The 24,289-nt window shown below is 24.0% G+C and overlaps 2 protein-coding genes across 4 annotated transcripts; one reads left to right on the forward strand and one right to left on the reverse strand.

Moving 5' to 3' along the window:
- Window positions 1-5,706: 5,706 nt before the first annotated feature.
- On the forward strand, window positions 5,707-9,349 carry LOC114132760 (N-alpha-acetyltransferase 30-like). The gene is made up of 4 exons (XM_027998320.2): window positions 5,707-6,294; window positions 6,402-6,522; window positions 6,595-6,650; window positions 9,010-9,349. The coding sequence occupies exons 1-4, from the start codon at window positions 5,848-5,850 to the stop codon at window positions 9,145-9,147; spliced, it is 762 nt and encodes a 253-aa protein (XP_027854121.1). The 5' UTR covers window positions 5,707-5,847; the 3' UTR covers window positions 9,148-9,349.
- A 1,092-nt stretch (window positions 9,350-10,441) lies between these two features.
- Window positions 10,442-23,864, reverse strand: LOC114132743 (transcriptional regulator ATRX homolog). 3 transcript variants are annotated; one of them, XM_050199215.1, is made up of 24 exons: window positions 23,509-23,864; window positions 21,052-21,173; window positions 20,633-20,737; window positions 20,421-20,554; window positions 19,483-20,239; window positions 18,807-18,883; window positions 18,554-18,720; window positions 18,032-18,174; window positions 17,022-17,167; window positions 16,370-16,546; window positions 16,229-16,295; window positions 15,696-15,821; window positions 15,494-15,631; window positions 15,304-15,420; window positions 14,812-14,975; window positions 14,453-14,742; window positions 13,991-14,166; window positions 13,557-13,772; window positions 13,434-13,497; window positions 13,065-13,245; window positions 11,514-11,714; window positions 11,267-11,444; window positions 10,777-10,947; window positions 10,442-10,716 (listed from the first exon to the last, which is right to left on the reverse strand). In XM_050199215.1, exons 1-24 carry the CDS (start codon window positions 23,564-23,566, stop codon window positions 10,501-10,503), a joined length of 4,191 nt encoding a protein of 1,396 aa, XP_050055172.1. In that variant the 5' UTR covers window positions 23,567-23,864; the 3' UTR covers window positions 10,442-10,500. The 3 variants fall into 3 exon arrangements, with proteins under 3 accessions (XP_050055172.1, XP_027854090.1, XP_050055171.1); XM_027998289.2 differs by having other exon boundaries at window positions 10,442-10,713; window positions 16,229-16,298; XM_050199214.1 differs by having other exon boundaries at window positions 16,229-16,298.
- Window positions 23,865-24,289: the final 425 nt, after the last annotated feature.

The following is a 24,289-nucleotide window of genomic DNA, read 5'->3' on the forward strand; positions in this document are numbered from 1 at the left end:
ACATTTATACACAAATACACAATGTGTGTGTAAAATATTGTAATATTGTAATAAAATTGTTCCAATATTAATATTTTATTTATTTTAGATTCTGAACGGAGTGATGAATGTATTGATTTTACAATGATGTATGTTTTTTTTTTTTTGTGTCTGTGTACAGCATAACTAGTCGAAATAATGCTTCAATTTCAAACTTCGGGGGTGGTTTGAGATGGAAAAGTGAATATCCTTGGTGCATTATAAAGGTAAAAAGTAAATATTTTCCAACAGTTTTCAAAAAAATCGAGAAAAAAAAAATGACGGAAAAACGGGAATTTTTACGCAAAACCAGTTTTCGACCGAATCGATTTTTTTATATGGTTGTAATTCAAAAACTAATCACTGTAAATACTTGAAATTTTCACCAAATGTTTATGTTAGTGTTATCTAAATACAGTTAAATTTTCAAAAATTGTTGACTTTTTGAGTTATTTATAGACCACTGAAATTTTCGATTTTTATGTGATTTTTTTTTTAAAGTGTCGGTAAAAAAATGTTGGATGACCAAAAAAACTTGAAAATTTAGGTAATACAAGGTTCCTTATGAGTTGTTCTTATTGTAGCTAAAAAAAATAAAAATCGTTCGTCACAATTTTTTTTATAAGCGTTTATAGTTCAAATTTTTACAAAATCTGTCGAAAACGCGAAAATTTGCAAATAATTTTGAAGTTGAAAAATCATAAAATATTTTGTGTTTATAACTAAGGATTAAAAATACAACACTTAGTTTTCCATAGGTTTTTCTTCAAGTAGCTATAGATAAAACTCGAAGCATCATTATAGAAAAAATTTTAAGTGCGTTTGAATTTTAAATTTTTACGAAATCGCGTAACGATAACTATTTATCCTCAAACGATTTTAAATATTTGTTATTAGGTATTCAAAAAGTATAAGTCGTAGATACTTGAAAATTTTACCAGTTATTAAGATTGGCATTTTCTTTACATGATTTAATTTTCAAAATATTTTGTGTTTTTTTGAGCTATTTATAGACAACTAAAATTTTCAATTTTTCTGAAATTTTTTTTTTTTTGAAGTGTCGATAAAATTTTTTAAGCCCAATCAAAACACTTGAAAATTGTATACAAAGTTTCTCATATGTTATTCTAATAGTGATTAAAAAATTATAAGAATACATAGGCACAATTTTTTTTTATTAGCATTGGAAGTTCAAATTTTGACAAAAATTAGTCAAAATCATGAATATTTTCAAATTATTTTGTAATTCAAAATTCATAAAATTGTTTATATTTATATCTAACGTTAAGTATTCTAGACTGACAAATCATCTCCGTTCAGAATCGTTTTTCGTATACAATGATACCTATCATTGCATTCAAATTTAACCTACCCTAGTCCGAGGTCCACCCCACCCCCTAATGTACAGCAGAGCGGTACCCACTTGCCGACTTTTTTGTAATGGTTCTTGGGAAATTAATTTTTACGTGGCTGATATATGCCTGTATCAACAGTTTACAAGACCCTGGTAACCTGACGCTTTGACGGTCTGTAGTCTGAAGAATCATTAAAATTCGATAAAATTAAACAATATAAAAAATAAAGCAAGAAAAAAAACAAACTTTTTCTAGTATTTTAAATTTTGGATATAGAAGGATGAATATACTTTTTATTGTGTGTCAGTCGATCGTCATTAGTCATCACTTTTTAAGACAGTAAAAATAGTTTTATTTTCAGTAAATTTTTTAATGATCAGGATCAGGAAAACAAAAATAAATAAAGGAAAATTTACGATAAGATACCTATTAACTAAAAAATTAAAAACAATAGATTAATAATACATTTATATAGATCATATTTAAATTGTTATTATTATTATTATAATATAATACCTATTAATAATAAAATCATAAATACAATTTCTCGATAAAAATTAAATCAATTTACAGTAATACTAATTATAGTAGTATAGTACAATAAATAACTATAAGAGAACGTCGTATTCTCAATTCTCATGCGTTGTCTTTTTCTTATACACATGTAAGTACAGTAGCGGAATGACTACTCCCTCGATATTTTTATATCAATATCACAAAATTACCTAGGTACCAACATTTTAAATTGCATTAGGAAGAACTTTATCTGTGTCGAAGTTTTAATTTTTTTGATAACATGAATACAATAAAATTCAGTTTGAAAACTTAAGGTATTTTTTGGATTTTTATTAATTTGGAAATCATTTTCGATAGTAATTTGAGGTGGAAATATCATATTATTATCAATTTAGTTGGACAGCTTAGAGCTTAGCTATACGTTACACAAATTCATTAAACTTAAAGATATATTACCGCTACACATTATAAACTCAACGTATCTATACCGTCTATTTTGCCTTTTATCAATCCATTTCCTAGTATGGCCTTCTAGTTTGGAGAGGCGTCAAAGAAAGTTTTTAAAACCTCTATACAATCATTACAATCAAGGGCGTATTTGAGGGGGTCGAAGGGGGCATTCGTCCCTTCCATCACACGTATTTTTTTTATATAATACATTGATTTAATAATTAAATTTGTTACTCATATTTGTATTTATTTACGCGAAAAAAAATTATTAGTTTCACCCCATGGTCTCGACTCAAATACGCCCTTGTATACAATCAAATCAAAATAATGTATTAAGAATTATATTAAATAAAAAATCTTTAGTTAGCAGAGTTAGCTCTACAATAATGAATTACATAAATTTAGGAATTCTCTCTATAAGATACCTATATAAGAAATTATTATATAATTGGCAATTTTATTTATAATAAAAAAAATGAATTAACCCCATACAAACAACAAACATTTCTCACTTTAAAAGAGCATATAGTTAGGCCTATACAGTTTACCTGTAAAGTGTGAATTATTCAAAAAAATCCTTTAACCAATTTTTGTAAACTATTTTTTTTAGAACCTACCTATTTTAATTAAATGCAATTATTACCTACGTATATAAAAAATACATATGCATGGGGGAGTAATAAATAGGAAAAATAAGTAGATAGTCTGTAAAATATAAATGGTTATTTTTTAAATTAATGACTCCTTAAATAAAACTCATATTTTAGATTTAGATTAGTTTATTTTTTTGCATTGCATATTTGCATTGCATTCTAATTTTGCGTTCATATTTTATAAATTATATTGTATTCATAATTTACGTTTATATCTTATATGTTATATACTTATATCTTTTATATCTGACATCTATTAGAATTTTTTCTTATTTATAATAATATGTTTTAAAATTTAAATAGTTGTAATATTGATTTATTTATTTTATTCTATTAATTAATTTTTATTTTAAGAACTTCTATATCCTTTTAATATGAAGTATGAACTCTACTCTATCACAAGTTTATAGGCTTACAGAAGTTACAGTGGCGTAAATTGCAGGCCTCAATTTCTGGTGATGCAGAGAAATATTTTAATTTTTAATCCACCAATACTAACTTTATTTGAAGATCCCCACTCAATAAACATTATATATTTTTTTTATGTTAAATTAGGTAATAAATAAGTATTAAATTATTTTAGTAGTAAAAACTTATTATTACCTATATAAAATTAAAAAAAAAATTACAAATAATTATTTATTTTTAAACAAGACGTCGACGTCTTCTTTTAAAACATATTGAATCAAATTTATCAATTATACTAATAGAAAATTTATATTATCGTCGGAAAAATGTTTACAAATTGTACCGTTGAAATAGGAATTATGATATAGATACAAAATGTCAATTGCACAAAAATTAAATTTTATACATATACTTGTAATTTGTAAAAAGAATGTATACTTTTGAAAATGGTAATTGTAGGTACTTATACAAATTTTTATGATTTTATGGTGGTGCAATAATATAATTTGCTACTTGCACCACGCCACCACCCAATTTGCGCCACTGAGAAGTAGATATTATATTAATTATTTATTTATGTGCTGTAATTTATAAAGGAAATAAAGAAAATATAGTATCAAAAAAAAAAAAATTATTAAAAATTCATTGTTACAACTATCAAAAAAATTAAAACGCAGATAAAGTTTTACAAAATTCGATTTAAAATTTGGGTAATTCTGGTATAAATATCGAGGGAGTAAAGTCATCCAACGCAAAACAATTTTAACTATATGTTACGCGAGTATGGTATTTTAAATCTTAAAACATTATAACATTTATAACTTTTAAACATACTAAACTAAAACTCGATTAATGATTATTGATTATATAATATGACTTAGTTATTACCAGTTTATAGAATGATATTATAATTAACACGACTTAAAATAAACAATTCAGTTTTGTTTCCTTTACATTTATCTTAAATTTAATTAAATGTGGGCTATGAAAATTTTAAATTTCCAAATTCCAATGCCAATTCGTTAAAATAACATCAATACATTATAATAAACCAGTGAAGGTAGGATTCTTTGAAACTATTAAAAATTACCATATTATTAACTGATATATATTATTGGCTATTGCACTTATACGCGTGCGGGAAAGTAACAAGTGTAATCGGCAATCGCCCAACGGGCAATGGGTATTAATTGGAACGTCGTGGGATCATGGTCGCATGGGAGGGAATTTTAGTAGATTCACTATAGGACATAGGTTCATACCTATAATAGTTCCATAATTGTAATAGTAATAGCCATTAAGAATAATTTACAATATACTACGATATTAACAATAATGAAAGGAGTATACGGTTTACTTAATGTAAGTCAGGGACACGTCGTCGTATACGGACGTAGATACGATGTAGGTAGAAGGTACCTATATTACGTATGACAAACGTGTTAATAGTTAATACACAATTTCAATAGATATTAGATGGGAAAAAAATACTAATTTAAAATCTGAATGCCATAATTTTTATCTATTGTATAGTAGTATAATATTCTATTTTAGTAAGGTTAGATTAGATAATAAAGTAGACAGGTTAAAATCTATTTAAATAAATCACTAAATTACTAAATTACTAAATCACTGCTAGTTAAGCCTTTCAGTTAGCTTAATTCAGGCTTGATAAACAGTGACTGAGACATACATTTAACTGGCAGTTAAATCTCACTAACTGTCGGTTAAGTATGATTGAAAAACCGGGCCTAATAGACTAATAGAGTAATATAAATAATAATAGACTACAAAATATCCTTAGAAAGAGTACATGGTACGTCCATGGGGAAGGACGGAAGGTGGTGGGTTAAGTTTTTCTAGTCTTTTTTCACTAATTACCTATATAAAAATTTCGGAAAATTCTTCTCGGAATCGTTTTTCGTTTGCTAATATATTTTAACATTGAATTAGACATATTAAACATTAAAAATTAAAATTGAATAAATTTATTTCAGTCACACAATAACGATAAGGTACTCAAGGTACTGTTAGTTGTTACTAATGTTACTACTGTCTACTTTGACTCTCTATTCTCTACTATCTCTAGTAGTCCAGTCTAGTCCTACCACAGACTAAGATAAACTTATTGTTAACTATTGTTCTGTACTTCTGTGCTACTGCATGCTAAAAATCTATTTTAGTACAAAAAAACTTTCTTAGATTTTCATCGTGATAGTATAAATATATTTATACTCGTTTCTTCCATGAAAATGTGTTAACACTCCAACCATAATCAAATGTAATCCAATGATAATAATAATAATAATAATAATAATAAAATAATAGTGCATAACTTACTGCATAAGTTTCTTAGTTAAATTCTACATTTCGACATGCATAACATTTTGGATCAAAAATTAATATGTCATAATAACTATTAATGCCGGAATTAAACGGTAACTTAAATGGCAGACGTACAACTTCAATCCCACGAGCTAGACACAAGAGATGATGACAAGGCTGTAGTGCTGTCTGACGTTGTCAACCGTGTAAACGATTCCATCGTTTACTCAAATACCGAACTAATTGCGGATGTGAATCTGTTATCGATATCCGAAAATAATGTCTATAACGGCGATGTGGCGCAAAGTATTTTGCCCTGTTTGAATTCTATATCGTCGACTTCCTCATCGTCGTCTAGTCAATGTAAGCCATCGTGTTCGTCTAGTGCTGTAAATAATAGCGATCTCGCCGAAGGCTTACAGCAAATTGACGGTGTCAAATATGTTTGTTATAAAAACGAGCAACAAATGAAGGACATTATGCGGTTAATTCAAAAAGACTTATCTGAACCATATTCAATCTATACATACCGTTATTTCATACACAATTGGCCTAAACTATGTTTCCTTGTGAGTTTTAATTATATAGTCATTTCCTATAAGTGTGCAAGTTCAACATTAGGTTATACAATTCATAAAACTTTTTGTTTGTTATTATATTATTATGTTTTATACAGGCTGTAGATGTAGATAAAAGTGTTGGAGCAATTGTCTGTAAGTTAGATGCACACAGGAAAGTTAGAAGAGGTTATATTGCAATGTTGGCAGTAGATGAAAATTATCGAAAACAACATATTGGTATTTTATCTCGTTACTTACTCTAATAAATTAAATTAATGTTTTTAAATAAGGAATGTTTAACAATTTTAGGTTCTAATTTAGTATTAAATGCAATCGAAGCCATGGTGAATGATGGAGCTGATGAGGTAATACTTTTATTTCATAATTTTATATTAATTAGTCACATTCTGAGTTTAAATGCATAAACTAATCGATATTTTAAATTCATGAATAATTGTTTGGTATAATTATACAAGTAGTCGAGCTGTTATTCTATATTGAAATACATATTATTTTTTTAGTTAAAAATTCCATAGAGGTTTTTTTTACCAATTAGAGGAAATGTTGAAGTATTTTTGTGCATGGCTCACTTTTCCTTCTAATTTTAAATTTTATAAAAAACAAATATATTTTGCAATTAATACAAGGTCAATATTAATTAGCTATGTCTAATTTTCTTTGTAATGGCCTTAGGATTGAAAGCAATAATTTTTTGTTTTTGTACATCACATTATATTATATGTTTTCATTTCAACTGATAGATATAGTTAAGTATTAAGGATTCTAGAAACCAGTTTAATTTGTCAAGTTTACTTGGAATTAACTTTTCCATATTTATGTTTTTAATTTTTCTGCAAATTTAAATTATGAAAATTGTTGATTTCTTGTTTTTCATTTATATTTAGATTTAGTGGTATAAAATCATAAACTAAAGAAAGTGAATCTAGAGGTTTACTCATAAATTTAAATTGTGTACAGATATATTTTTGCTGTACTAATAATTAATTTGTTAAATCGAAAAAAAAAACATCCTAATTTCCATATTGTGTGTATGCTGAGTAAATCACGAAAAAATAACAATTTTCAATTAATTTAACTCTTAAATCACTGTGTGCCTGCTTTATTGGTTATAGTTGATCATTATTATTAATAACTTTGTATCAGAATTGGTAATTAAAATTTTTAAGACAGATTTAACAAAAAAAAGTATTGTTCTAAGAATTTTCCAACATTAGATTAAAAATATCTATGTCTTATATATTGTAAATTAAAGATGGATTTTTCACCATAATATTTTTTGTACCATATTCCCTAAAGTTCATTGTTCAGTCTACCCTATATTACATTACCTATCATTTTAGTAAATTGTGTTTTCACCTATGGAGCAATTTATCTCTTATTCTTATATTAATTTTAGTTTGTAAATTAATTAGTATTTGCTACAAAAAATTTATTTTTGCCCCCTTGAAAAGAGTCCAAGTTACGCCTATGATTCAAGTCGAATATCAATGAAATGTTTATTTAATCAATAATCATTAATCAAGATAAATATTTTCAAAATGATATTATATTAAAATATAATATAATGAAGCCCGAGGAGGGGTTGCCCTGTATCGCCATCCTTTCAGGCGCTCATGTTGAATACACACTATTCATGTTAAGAAGCTAACCTGGTGAGTGGCGATTATAAGTTTTTGTTGGATAGTGATCAAACAATACTCATTTGTCACTTCTGAGTTTACCATCTGTATGCCTTCCAAGTACTTAAGCTATGAGCTTATGTACATTGAAATCGGCCACCAAATTGTCTTTTTAATTTAGAGTATAGCTATAAGTACAACACTCTATATTTATTTAATCCAAAATCCAACCTTGTATTTTATTTATATTAAATATATATTATTTTGTATGTTAGTAGGTGTACATAAAATATATTTAACTAAGCAATTTTGTAACAATTAAAATATCTAAGTTCATACACTTAATGTACCTGTAGCAATTATGTTATAAGTATTTTTGACTTCATACTATAGTCATTGATTAAAAATATATTTTTAAAGGACATAGTATCTACATGTGTTATCTTTGTCTTACTAACACATAACATAGCAAATATTACATTCAGAAGAATCCATTTTACTGTTATATTTTTAATATTACAGTGAATATCATAACATTTAATGATAAAAATATTATCAAAGATAATATTATACCATTGATTGTAGACTTGTCTTTTCTATAATCAATGACTATTCCTAATAATTTTAAAATATTCTTAATTTTAAACTTTTCAATAGGTCAATTCACTTTAATATTAAAAATAATAGTAAAATGCTTTCTTCTAAATGTCATATTTTCTATTTTGTTAGTAAGACAGAGACAGCTCATGCAAATACAAAGTCCTCTAAAACTATTTAATCAATATTGATTAAGCTAAGTAGTTTAATGGTTAAATTATTAAAATTGAATACTGATAAATAATATAAGTGCTTTCATTGTATAATTTGACAAGTTAGAACTTAGAATTCTATAATGAAACCGCTAGTTTATTTGTAATTATGGTACTTATTGATATTCCTCTATCTTATTTATTCAACATAGATATAGTCAAGTATTTATTTTACGTGTAATATTAGACCCATAAATACCAATAATCTTATTGAATATTTGATTTAATTAAAAAAATATTAATAATTAGTAAATTATATTTTTTTTTAATTACAGGTTGTACTTGAAACAGAAATAACCAATAAACCAGCATTAAAATTATATGAAAACTTGGGTTTTGTTCGTGATAAACGTCTTTTTTGCTACTATTTGAATGGTGTGGATGCATTACGTTTAAAATTATGGCTCAGATAAGTTGCAATGATACTTTTAAATTATAAAAACGTCTCATGACACACAAATAAAAACAGTAAAACTTATTTTATACTGTGCATACTATGTGTAGATTTAGTTTATTTTATGCATACATATTCATATGTGTATTAATTATGGTGTAAATTTATTATTACCTGTCGTTATATAAAAATTCTTCAATAAAATGTCGTTTTTAATTTTATTTGCATTTTATTTTTGAAAGTAGTTTCCTTCAATAAATTCAAATAAGTAACTGAAAGATCTATTAATTATATAAAACAATAACAGAAATTAAGTTTTCATAGTAAATTTAATACTTACAAACTGATGTTCTATGTATTTTACAAATATAAGATTTGTATTTTAATTAAAGACTAGTATTTTTATTCCGATTTTTTATTATAGTTTTCATATGTATGTACAAAATATGATTAATAGATTCAATCATCCAAAAGTGGTAAACAAGTAATTTATTATTGAGTATATTTTATTTATTTATAGCTTGCTCAGTGTTCTGGAATTTGAACTTATATTTTATGATAATTACAATTAGCAATAACCAAGTTTTGATTATTATCAATGTTTACAGTTTTTTATGTAGTTCAGAAATATTAATATCCTCATACTAGATGTCATGTATATAGTTATTTCCAATTCTATAATTAGGGTTAAAGTTTAATTTTTCCAATGATAATTACATTTCAGATATAATGTAACTAATCCACAATGATTAAAATCAAATAATAGGTAGACTTATCATTTTTGTTAATAATTATTTTAGTAACTATTATCAAAACCATAAAATTTGATTGGTAATATGTTTGTAAAACAGAAACTTAGTGTGTAAGCCATATTAAAACAAAACGTATTTATTAATTTTAAATAAATCAATACATATTTTTTTAAATAACACATACAATTTAAAAAAAAAATACTCAAAGCTTAAAAATATTAGAATCTTTCCTTAAATAATAATATAAAATGTCTAGTATACATTATTGAGATAATTTCTTTATAAAAATTAGATTTAAAAACATAAAATAATAATTATTTAAAAGTAAAAAGAATCTCTAATTACGTACATATAAAATTTTTATAAATTTTACTTTCTATTTAATATTTGCTACATTCTTTAATTTAATACACATATTAGTAAATTGTTTAAATAATGCTTAAGATATACTAATAGTAAAAAATATAAAAAACATTGTTTATCATCAGAATTTAAGTGAAATTTTAAATTTAAAATCAAATAGAGTATTAGAATTACTTACAATTTTTTTCAATAAGTAAATTATTATTATACATATTTAGTAATAGGTGACAAAGTACCTACAATGTATACTTTATTTACTAGTCACTTTCAGATCCACAAAATATGGGTAATAACGATTGTTTAATAGAAACTTCAGTTGAATCATTTTCTTTTTCATAATTTTCCCATGCTGCATTTCTACCATCTTCGTCTAATTCTTCTGCTTCATTATTTTGTAATAATGAGTCATGTTCTAGTATGTTCATTACAAGGTCTTCGTGCCTCAACATCAATTCAGCCATCAAACGATCCTTCTAGTATTAACATTAAAAATAGTTTAAAATCCTATTTAAAAAAACATTTAATAAAGGTACCTTAGGTAAATTTAATATTGATTTAGATTTAGTAGTATTTGGCTCAAATTCATAAAGTTCTTCCTGACATTTAGCATTAAAATGACGATCAATTTGATGTTCATCAATTATACGAAAAGCCAGTGATAACTTTGATATTTGACGTTCATATATTTTTTGCTCCATGGTTCCCTTTATTATATTATAAAACATATTAATTTGTTTATAATATAGGTCTTATTTTATTAATACATCAATAATTATTTATTATGAATAATTTATTGTTTATTAAATATAAATTAGAAAAAATGTCTATGGATGTTTAATATTAATTGGGTTTTAAAAATGTGGACGATAAAAATTTCTAGAATTAAAATATTTAATTATAATTACAATAGGTAGAGATGAGATAAATATTGAAATATTATTTAGTTACATAATAAGTAAAAATATTAAATAGAAAAACATTATAAAATAAAATTTATTCAGTATATTTTATTGTTTTATTTACCTCAGAAATGAATCTATAAATATAACATGGTTTAGTCTGTCCAAATCTAAATACACGAAATATACTTTGAACATTTAGAGATGGATTCCATGTTACATCAAAAATAATTACTCTGTTAGCACCAACTAGATTAATACCTAAATTAAAAGCTTTTGTAGACAATAATAAAAGACGCAACCTGAAAATTAATTATTTCATAGTAAATATTTAATGAATTGCTTTAATATTAGAAAATAAAAATATATACCTAGAATTATTAATATCATTGAATTGTTCACAATAATCTTCTCTCTCTTTTATATTTACTGAACCATCAATTCTATAAAAATCTGTACCGTGTTTCCAAGATTTACCATAAGGACCCCCTTTATCATAAGTTTTATCTTCAGCATTTTCCAAAAAGCCTTGAATGAGATCAAGAGTAAATAATGACTGACTGAATAATAACCTATAATAGTGTAAAAAAGTTATTTTGAGTTTCCAAACAAATAATAATCAGTTTTTCTGTTTTGTGTTAAAAATTTGGTTTTTTAACATTTATAACTAAAGACCGAAATTATATGCATTTAAAATTTTAAAATATGCATCCAAATATACAATATAAAATTTCAATTTTTATTACACTTAATATTTGATTTTAATTTGGCAATGATAATTATTTATTAATTTTATTAAAATTTTCATAAACAAAGAATAAAATAACAAATTTGCAAAACAAAAATGTAATTGTTAAATTGTAATTTAATTTTTAGTCATTGATTTATTGTAAAAAATATTTTGTTAAAATTAAATAATAGATACACTGGTGATAAACTGATATGAACAGGAAAAAAGTACAAAAAAATAATGTAGTACGTTAATTGGAAAAACAATAACCTAACCTATTTTTAGCGACCGAATATTCTTGAGACGTAAGAAATTTGATATTAATATTATATTAACGTACCTATAAACTATTTTTTTTTATTTTGCTCATCACCTTTTGGATTGTTAGGTGTATATTAATATGGTTTTTTGTTAAAATATGCAGAATATGCACTAACGTCAGAATAATATGCAAAAATATACACTATAAAATGTTGATATTAAATCAATCAAGTAATGATTAATGGACACTTATTGACTGCATGTTAATGATATTAAAAATAGCAACATGCATTTTATGCAAAATCCAATCTTTATTTATAATAAAATATTATAAATAATCATATATTTATATATTTTATAAAAAGTAGAGCTGGGATTTTGATGCAAAAGCATCTTTTTTTCTGATATTTTGAAATGTTGGTCTGTCTGTAAGTATAAAATGTATTTTGGGTGATACTGATATTTTCAAGTAACTTTTTTTTTTTTTTTTTTTGACGATTTTAGTGCATTTTTCACAATTAGTTTATAAAATGAACAAAACTTCGTTGCAATTAACAAGAGACTTTAGGAAAATTGTCGACGGTACAAATAATAAACTATATATAGCACAACGAGTTATCGTCCATTACAATTTTATCATAGCTAGGGCTTGATAAGCATTATTGAATTAGTAACCAATTCAGAACTAAACATGTAAAAAATAATAAAGTAACAATACTATAAAAATAAAGTATAATTTTTTTTCCAATTTGTAAGCTTTAATAAATATAATTTAAATGCATTTTTTGAAATTTTTTTAGGGTATTAAAATCTCAGCCCTACATATAACCAAATAAATTTTTTATCCATTTTTCAGAATTTACCTAAATTCAAATTTAACTTAAAGAATAATCTAAGTTGAAAGCTAATGAAAAATATAAATTATGCGTACACTTTATCACCAATTTTTTCACATTCTTGAAGTATTGAAAACATCATTATAAATTTTGAATATGGGTACACAGATTCCAAATCAGTTTTTGTTACATATGGTTTCCACCATTTAAGATATGTATTCGGTTTTTTGGTGATTGTTGAGTCAAGAACTGAGATTGGTACTGGTATGTGCCTATCTATAAAATTAAAATTATTACTACAAAAATAATATTAAAATAATAAAATTGAAATTAATATCTTAATTAATGTTTATAGATTTCTCTAACAAAACGAATATTACTTCGAGTACCTATTACTTCAACTTTAAAATACATAAATCCAAACCATTCTTAATTATGTTAATTTTTTGGTTTTATTTACTTACTTTCAACTTCTTCAGTAGAATTTGAATACGATTCAATATAATTAATGTCTTTACATCTTTGTTTCTAAAAACAAAACATATTAATAATATTAGTTATTAATAGAACATTTTTAAATATTATACTTCTCTTTTTGATTCAGTTCGTTCAGCATATAACTCTAATAATTTAGGATGGGTCCAAACTATTTGAAGCATATTGTAATTAGTAAATAATTCTGGCTGTCTGTAAGAATCTAAATATTTTTGATATAATTCTATTTGTTTATCAGCTAGTTTCAAATAAATTACATATTCATGTTTTGGAGGTAAAAAAGGTGTAAGAACATTATAATCAAATCTCTAAAATAAATAAATAATAAGATCAATAATTTTATAATAACAGTGTAATTAAAAAAAAAAGTATACTATTTGACATTTTTTGTTGTATATTGTTAATGTAAAAACTATTATTACAATATTTAGAAATATTATAAACTTTAAATTTTTTAAATAACAAAACTAAATTTAATATTAATTTTTTTTTTTTTTGTAAAAATTAATATAATAATAAAGAATACCTGTACAAATCCTTCAAGCATTTTATGCAACACATGTGATCTTCCTTTCATCAATTCTACATCTAGTGGAGTTGAATCAGAGTATTGTCCATTAGTAATAGGATTTATAAAACGGTTAGTAAAATCTTTTAATGATCCTAATAAATTTGGTCGAATAAAATCAACCATACAATAATCTACAGAAACATTAAGAAAATAAATTAACTATGGTAAAAATATTTCTATTTCTAGGGTATGTGTGTATCTAAGATAGACATAGATATTATAGATGAATAATTAAAAATTTTCTGTCATTTTGTATATTTTAAAGGTGAAACCTTTGATGTATTTTAGCATTATCTCAATTGTATGATAAACAATTATTTCAATTGACATAACATTTATTATAACATTTTTAATTCGCTATTGAAATAACAATTTGTGAACTAATCACAATTATGAAACTTAACAAACAATACATACACTCTTTTAAATTATTCTGTAATGGTGTTCCAGTTAACACAATTCTTCTAAGTGTTTTAATACGATTAACTGCTTTTGATACTGTTGTGATATGATTTTTTATAACATGTCCTTCATCACATATGACCAAATCTGGTCCGGGATCAACTAGTCCTTCTAAGATTGAAGGAAACTTATCAATATACTTGTAATTAACAACTGATCTATACAACTCATAGCTTGTAATTAATACACCATGTTCTCTACGCCACTCATCTATAATATTTTTTCGGCTTTCATATGTTTTAGATCTAAAATTAAAATTGTTTAGATACTTAAATTAATAATTAAATGCCAAAATATTTTGATAATATTCTTACTCAGCTAAGTTTAGAACAAAAAAGTTTTTTTTTTCATCAATACCATGTAACCATTTATGAAATTCTTTACACCAATTTTCAATTGTTGCATTGGGAGTGATAATTAATACAGTTTTAATGCCAGTTTCTGAGTACCTAAATAATGTATGAATCAAAGATATAATCTGAAAAAAAATGAATTATTTTATTGTATATACTATAGAAAAAATTCTTTATTAAATAGTTTACATAAGAATACAGTAAAATTAGTTGATATAAATTAATAGTTTTTTTTTTATTTTATACAAAATGCTAAAAATCAATAAAAATTATTTTTGAATATATTAACATTTATGTGTAGACAAAAAAAATATAATAGCTAAATAGGAACCAAATTCTAAAATACAATAAACAATAATTTATATCATAATTAGAAACCAATCACTTGACACTTAATATTTAAGAATAAATACATTGTACAAATTATTATGAGAAATGTATAATATTACATACTTGTAGTGTTTTACCTAGACCCATACAATGAGCTAAAATTGAGCCATTTCCTTTATGTTCTTTAATTCTTGATAATGATTCAAATACAGAATTCCACAGAAATTTTATTCCTTTCATCTATTTATTTAAAAATAAAATTATTAATTTAAACAAATTCATATTTGTTTCTTGAATGAATCATTGGTCTAACCTGATGTGGTTTGAGAAACTTAACAAGATCTGGATGAACTGCAATAAGTTCCTCATTTGTGTTATCATCAAAATTTAGCACTAATTTTGTACAGATTTCTGTTTCCAAAGGTGTTGTTATGTCACAAATTTCATTATACTAAAATATTTAAGAGTACTAACACATCAAATTCATAATAAAATAGTAAAAATATATTATATACTAGTTTTTGACGTTTTTGAATGCGGTTCTTCCGCAATTCTTCTTCTTTCATGGCATTTTGGGTGGATTCACTAAGTTCATTTTGTATTATTAATTTTCTAATATTTTTTCGTCCTTTCATCAATATCTAAATAATAACAGATCGTAAAACTTATAAATTATATAATTTTCAATATATAAATATTAAACAAATTATTTTGGATATATTTATGAAGTAAATTAAAAATGGCTAATAATATCATTAATATATATTAATGGCTTGTAAGTAAAACCTTCCAAATATTTAATTTGTTGTTTAAAATTATTGTGTATATTAAGGAGTTTAAGACTGATGTACATTTTTTTTTTTTTATTAAACAATTTCTTGGTAAAATTACACAGTAAACAAAAAACAACTAGAATACATGGATATAATTTGTTTTGAGTTTATTTCATTTTGTAATCTAAAAGTAGAGATGTAACAAAAATTTATCATTATTTATAAATCAGAAATGATACCAAGTTAATTTTTTTGTGCTCTGTGGATATACTTACATTATGATCATGAGATGATTTACTATTGTCAGAATCTTCATCAAAACTATTATCATTAGATAGTTGTCTACTATAACATATAGTTAAATCATTGTTAAGGATTAAATTACATTTAATGTAAGTTTTCATACAAAAACTTACATTTCTCTATGATTTTTAACTGTTAGAGAAGATGAACTTTCATCAGAACTGCTGCTGCTATTGCTAGTAGATAAATCAAATATGCTTTTTTTTATCATACGATTTTTGATTTTACGTTTTTTATTTTTTTTGAATGATGAATCTGAATCACTAGACGAGTTAGATGTCATCAAAATTCTATATTCAACAAAAATATAATAATTCTTTTATTTTAGTAAATTATAACAAACAATTATGTTACCAAAAGACAAAATATAAAATTGAATTCCGTGTGACAAGAGCGGAAAAATTATAATATTTATGAAATACATAAAATTGAAGTCTAGTTTCATATACACAATACACAATATATTTCATATACTCTATATTTTAAGTAATATTAATAGTTGATAATACTATAAATAAGTATGTAATATACAAATTTTAAGAATACAACAAAATCAATTTTCTTTAATTGTATACAATTTAAGCGTTAAATAGCTATTACCATTAGTTAGGTATTTCTATTTCTATTTATATAGATATTATTGTTTAAATATAGTAAATACAGAAACATTACATTACATAAGCAGAAAAAATTATAATATATAAAGTGCTTAAAATATTTAATAATTTCAAAATAAATTCATTAGTTAAAAGAAAATTAAATCACCTTTTTGTTCCTTTATTTTTTATATTATCTTCAATATGAGAATCATCTTTTTCATTATTAACACATGGTATAGTAAATGAAGATGATTGTTTTGAACAAGTTATTTCTTTATTATTAAGTTTATCAGATGACAAAACTGACATTTCCTTGAAATAAAATAAAATTTAATAACTAACATTAACTTATAATTTTTTTTTTCTTTAAACAAGATAAATAACACCAATAAGATTTGTATTATTGATGTATATTTTTTATATTATTTTCAATAAAAGGTAGCAGCATTGAAGATGGAGATGTACTGCAAAGACATTTATCAGGCGTTTTCGGTTCCAAAAAGAATAAAACCATTACCTTCATAGTTTCTTTTTAAGAGGACGCTACCCATGCATTTGTTGTCTTCGTCTTATACACACCCGACATAGCAAAATTTTGTTCACTAGTTTCAATAGTCTGCTATTAGTTTTGATATTAGATTAAACTGACGTAAGAACATTATCTTTGCTTAAGTGTTGGCGATTTTTCAATTTTTTCAAGCATACTATGAGCAAGAATGCAGTGAAATGTCACAAATTAAAAATGCTCATATCTCGCTTGAAAATTAATCTATAGAATAGAAGTCAATGCTTAAACACAGATAATGTTATAATCTAAAAATTGTATAATTGGTCAATTCACTCTAATATCAAAATTAACAGCACACTATTGAAACTAGTGAACAAAATTTTGCTATGTCGAGCGTATGTAAGATGGAGACAACAAATGCATGGGTAGCATCTTCTTCAATGCTGGAGGAAGGCATATGCACCTGTGAGACCGCTCAAGGCGGCAAATTTTTTTGAAATTTTAGGGGCAGCATTGTTTATAAATAAAAATATATAAATTATATAAGGGCGCCAAATTGTAGGTAATTGGCAGTTTGGCACAGGGCAGCGCAAAACCTAGCGCCGGCACTGATCTTTTTAATACAATATATTATGTACATAACATCATTAAGTTATTAATTGACTTACAAGAATTTCTTTATTTTCTAATTCAACAGAACCATGAATAGTATCCATATTATTTATGTTTAATTTTGTTTCTTCACAGATTTTATCATATAAATCAAAATCACATTTTTTAGAATCAATTAAGTTTGAATACATCACATCATCTATAAAAATGAAAATATAATTTATTATAATAAACTATTGAATACTCGATAACTTGATAGTTAATTTAAACACCAGACAAAATTGTGAAAACTTGATAATTTTTTTTTTTAGGCCAATAAAATAATAATAATTTTTGAATTTTTAATTTAAACCACTTAACTTTATTTTCAAAGTCTGAAAGAAAAACTTGTGATGGTCTTTCAGTTAAAAAGCGGGGGAAGGGGCATTTAGGATTAATATCCCTCCTCCCCCCAAAAAAAAAATATTTACAAACATTATCTTAATTTTCAACAAATAGCTGTATATTATTTAGTGATTAATAACTATTTAATATGAATAGCAATTTTTTTTTTTAGTACAAATTAAGTTTATAAATACCAAAGTCGTTTTCTTCAGTTGTTTGAATAAATTGGTATATTTGTTCCAACTTATTAACTTCTTTTTTTGGAAATATTTTCAAATTTGTATTTTGAGAATAACTAATATTAGTATTATCTCCAATTTTATTTGTAGAACAGTTTTCATCATCATTGAAATACATCAAGCTAAAATAAACAAATGCGAATTACATTATTTTATGAAGTTTTATTCATTGTAATTTATTATTCTAAAATAAACTTATAACTTATACCTTTCATTTTTTTTTTCATGAGATTTGTCACTAAGTATTTTTTGATTTTTGGTTGAATTATTTGATTGATTATTTATCTAGATAATATAAATGAAAAATTTATGACACACATTTATATATTTAATTTACTATAATAGAATAATATGAAAGGGGAACAAAATATTAACTTTACACTTTGATTATTAAAATATTTTAATAAACAAAAGTTATCAGTGTTAAGAAGCAAATATATTTATGAGCAAACTTTTTTATTTTAATGAAATTTTGATGAAATTTTGAAAAAGTAAATATGTTTCATGATTAACCGATAGCCACTTAAATGCAATATTAGTTATTTCTAAGGATTTCTATCAAAATCAAATAAAATGGTTGATGCAATTCAAATTCAAAAATCATATTAACTTTTACTTTGTTTTTTTTTTTATTATTATTTTATTTATTATAATGTGTTGTTTTTAATTAAAACTTCATATTTATACTACATTAAATTAATATACCTAACACTGAAGAACTTAAATAAATTAAATTTAATATAACAATAAACTTTTGTTTAAATTTTAAATAAAACAAGGTTAATGGTCTGAGAGAAAATTTTATTTTTATATTTTGATCTTTGATATTAAATAGGATACTAAATCCAGCACTAAATATTTAAAAAGTTAGCTGGATATTTTACCTTAATGATTTTTAATACACTATGATTTCTTAATTCCCTTGTACACTCTATTTCACTATCACGATCTTCAAATGAATGTTTAGGATCAGTTATTTTATCATTTACTAAATCAATTTGAACTTCATTAAAGGACTTGTTATTGAGAATACTTGATGTATTGGATTCATAAGACTGTTTTTTAACAACAGTTAATTTCTTATCTAAGGCTTTTGATTCTGATTGCAAGCTTGAAGAAACTGTTAAATTTAAATTATCATCATCCTTTTTGTATTTATTTTGTGATCTTAAAATTCTTGTAGAACAAATATTTGACTTATTTAATGATAGATTGTTTGAGTTATTTTTTATTACTTTATCCAAATTTTCATTTATTCTTGCATCACTTATTAATATAAGTTCATCGTCATCCAAGCATAACGATTTCATCATATCAGATACATTATGACTTAAACGTGAATTTATATTAAATATGCTCTTAAAATTGGTGAAAGTAGAACAGGTTTTTTCAAAAATATTCTCAAAAATATTAAAAAATTCACTTATACATTCATTAAAAGGAATAGTATCATCAAAAGAAAATTCTATAAGTTCATTCATAATAAACGACTTGTATGATTTTAAAATGAAATTAATGCATAAGTTGGTTTTAATACTATTTATCATGGAATTTTGTCCAATTTTAGCTTCTTTTATTAAATATTTATAAACAGTTTGTTCGTGTCCTGTTTCATTTACTAATAAACCATTAGGTATACATCTGAAAATATATAAAATATACATATAAGTATACTTAAGTAATTTATATATTATTAAAATATAAAAAAATAATTCAAACAAATTTAAAAATTAAAAGATATTAGATTTGTTGTAATTATTTATAAAAACAAACTATAAGATGTTTTTAGAAATAAATAATTCACTTTATAAAATTTACTTACAACTGAGAATAAAATACTTTTAATATATTAGCAGCTAGAGCTCTTTGTTTCCATAACATTTGTGGTACACAAATAAAGCATTTACTTAAAACACCATTAGACAGTGTTTCAATATTATAATTTTCAACACACAGCTAAAAAATTAAATAAGTTTATTTTTAACATAATTGTCTATTGAAATAGATATTATATATTATGCAATTTTTAATTACTTTACAAACATTGAGATTGCATTTTACACAAATAGATAGATTTTTATTTGATGTACATAATATACAACTATATTTACTGCCTTCACATAATTTGTAAAAGCAGTTCTGAAAAATAAAATTTAAGTACAAGCATTAGTGTTTACATATTAAACAAGAAATAGTTATTGTTATAAAAATGATGTTTATTACTTTATTCTTAAGTTTAATTTATAGAAATTATACATAAGGCATTTAAGTAATAACAAATAGCTTTCTGAAACAATTAAGAGTTAAACAGAACTAAACAAGGAGGCACAAATAAATAATTTATTTGAATTATCAAGAAAAACAATTTTAGTAATAGTTATTTTAGTAGAATGATATTTATCCTGACTAATTAATATCAGTGATAGTCTTCTTTTTTTATACATAAAACTCACGCGACAACATAGGAATAGATGACTTTGATGAACCATTATTATTTTCTTCAAAATAATTTCATTTAAAAGATCATTGTAACAAATTGTACATTTAACTTTTTTGTTCAAAATGTCTTCAACAACTAGAAAAATAAAATAAATTGTACTAAAAAGTAATAACTCATAAATAAGTACCTATGGTTATATATTATTATTTTTTATATTAGGCACCTACCAATGGAATATTTTTATCAAAGTTTAATACTTAAAATTCTTAGTTTTTCATTAGAATAAGTTGTTTTCTTAGTATAATAAAAAAAAATATTACTATGAATTTATATATCTACAATATAACAATTACAATTAAAGAGGGTCTCATGAAAAACAAGTATTTTTGTGTTTGTATAGGGTTAGTGGTGGTATAAAATTAAATGGTTATTTTAGACCTATATTTTATATTTAGACAATAGGTATCGCTGAAATGACTATGTTTAAAAATGTTAAAAAATTACTGAATTACCTACTTCATGTTTTTTAATTATTATGAAATTAATAAATAAATTATTTATTTACAAATTAAAAAAATTGGCTTAAGGTGCACATTGGGATATTTTTACTATAGAATTCAGAACCACAAATGTAATAGACTTTGCTAGTGGATGGTTTACATATATATATAAAAAAACATGGGTATATTACTTTTTATTTTTACTTATTGAAATTTTGTTATTTACAATTAATTTCGACAATTATGTGTACATGCTATAGAAAATTATAAAAGCAATCCACAATTAAGAAAGAAATCGTGGCAGTAACGGCAGTAACAGATTGAAAGGAAAGTATATGGTTAGTGTCAAGTGTGATGTTAAGAGAGTGAAGGAGAGAAAAGAAGCGAGGACGCTCTGCCAACAAGAAGGGGCAGTCAAACAAAATGATTAAAATCACAGATCGCAGAAATGTGAAGAAAGTTACAGAAAGGCAGGGTTATCATTATTTTACAGATAATTTTAATTTTTTTACGTATAGATGTAACCTATAAGTTTCTAGTAACAATGTACCTAGTATGTACTATAATAATAATTTTTTAATTTAATGTTTACACAGTGGTAAGCGTCTTGATAAATGTTTGTACAAATCAAAATACTAGTGCAATTTATGACATGAATATTATGAATTGAAAAAAAATTAACTTTTTTTTAACTGAGTTAAGTTAATTTTATTTTCTATCTTAACTTTTAACTTATCTAGTTAATTTTTTTTTTTTTTGTTAACTTTTAACTGTAACTGAAGACAATTTAATCGAATAAACTTAACTAGCCACAGTTAATTATTTTCATTAACTTGTCCACCTTTGCTATTAGTATGTTGGTAATTGTTTAGTACATATCTATGTTAAAGGAATTTAAGTAGGTATCTACCTAAATGTCCTAAATCATTAAGTAGAAATTCATATTTTTGGTATCCTTAATACTTATTAAATCTACATTGATTTAATACTACTACAATATACCTACAAGCCAAACATATTAAAATTTGGTAGGTTAATAATTTTTTTTTTAAATACAAAACTTTTTTGGAACAATTCTAGTTTAGCTTAAAGCAAGGTTTAGATTTTTTTTTTCAAAATGTGAGTTTTTGTATGCCTTTTTTAATAATACTTAGTCGCTCAAACTTCATTTGAAAGTTATGCTACAATATTTCAAATACTTGTATTATCAAATTTTTTTCTCATTTGGTGTGTACAAAGTACACTAATGACATAAAGAAGTTTTTATTTAAAGGTACTATTTCACAATTGTTCCTTCATCACCTGACACCTAGGTATGTAATATGTAAAATTATAAAAAAGCACATAATACACCCAGCGTGGTCTGAGTGAGCGTAGAAAATAATAATAATAATAATCGAAAGTATCCCTTGACTTGTTATGTAAAACCACCTTAGATAAGTCTCGGAATATACCTAAACAAAATGTATAAAAACACATAATACATCCAACGTGGTACAAATTTTCGATATTTTAAATACAAAAATATAATTTATTGAAAAATCGAAAATTTTGAAGTTTTTTGAAAATAACTTCTTTTTGAAAGAACTATTAAATAAAGAATACAAAAACACACATTTTGCCAAAAAAAAAAATTCCAAAAAATCGCTTGGAAGCCAAACTAAAATTATGCCAAAAACTTTTTTTCAAAAAGAGAACGCACCTCACAAATAAAGAAGATACCTAACTTACATATAAATCGATAACTTATTTTTAGATAGCAACTAACCTTAATATTAAAATGTAATAGTTTATAAATAATATTTAAGACTATAAACATTATAACTAACAATTAACTATAACTAAATACATTATTCTAATTAAAGTATCATACATAACATATTATTGTCCATTATAGAAGTATATTTTATAATCTGTTGTAGTAGTTAATAGTAAAATCATAGAAATATTTTAGACAATTTTTTATTCACCTCCAAAATGTTGTTTGCGGAATTGTATTTCGTCGTTATTTGGATAAACGGTTTCCATGTTGATAAATTAATATAATTTGAAAATTAATCAAAGGTACAAATGAAAAACTTCCTAAAAATCGGTTTCCAATAATATTCAAACTAATAAAGCATGTGTCAAATATACAAGCGTGTATGTATATGTCACTAATCAGTAATCACTATGACAGTAATACACTAGTACACTACATAGTACATCTAATTATAGTGGAACACTGGAACTATGATAGAAATTAGAAATAACTAAATATTTCTAATCATGACTGGAACATAATAATTTACCGCCGCAGTGGAAGACAAAAGAATTTTACCGCCATACCATCGCTGCAGTAGTGCAGAGTGCAGACAGTGCAGTGTGTGTGGACTGCGGCCTGCGGGTCTATATTGTCTATAATTTATATTCTATATATATTTATTTTTTTCTACTTTCCAGGGAATATTATTAGTGGAACCATGATATAATTATATCATGAGTGGAACATAGAATTATTGATATTTTACCATGATACCACGATGTGTATACTGTAGGTTAGGTATAAGACATATTATAAAACAATACAATTTATGGTATACTATGTCAAATTCGGAAATCCATGAACAAATAATTCAAGATAATTTTATCCTTATCTATGTATTCAATATTTGAATAGAATTATATAATAATTACTTAGATAATACACATGTGTATTATCTAAGAATAATTATTGATGTACCTAGTACCTACCATTGATTATATACGATT

The sequence above is a fragment of the Aphis gossypii genome, chromosome 2 (genome assembly GCF_020184175.1).
Source record: "Aphis gossypii isolate Hap1 chromosome 2, ASM2018417v2, whole genome shotgun sequence".
In the NCBI taxonomy this organism is placed as follows: Eukaryota; Metazoa; Arthropoda; class Insecta; order Hemiptera; family Aphididae; genus Aphis; species Aphis gossypii.

What these genes read in the sequence shown, in the direction of transcription:
- LOC114132743 (XM_050199214.1), bottom strand. Translation starts at nt 23,566, where the DNA reads ATGGAAACCGTTTATCCAAATAACGACGAAATACAATTCCGCAAACAA. An exon ending in AGTTTCTCAAACCACATCAG is followed by an intron (nt 15,421 to 15,493) that starts GTTAGACCAATG and finishes TTAAATAAATAG; the next exon opens with ATGAAAGGAATAAAATTTCT. An exon ending in TTCTACTGAAGAAGTTGAAA is followed by an intron (nt 13,246 to 13,433) that starts GTAAGTAAATAA and finishes TTAATTTTATAG; the next exon opens with ATAGGCACATACCAGTACCA.
- LOC114132760 (XM_027998320.2), top strand. Translation starts at nt 5,848, where the DNA reads ATGGCAGACGTACAACTTCAATCCCACGAGCTAGACACAAGAGATGAT. An exon ending in GGCCTAAACTATGTTTCCTT is followed by an intron (nt 6,295 to 6,401) that starts GTGAGTTTTAAT and finishes TGTTTTATACAG; the next exon opens with GCTGTAGATGTAGATAAAAG. An exon ending in TGAATGATGGAGCTGATGAG is followed by an intron (nt 6,651 to 9,009) that starts GTAATACTTTTA and finishes TTTTAATTACAG; the next exon opens with GTTGTACTTGAAACAGAAAT.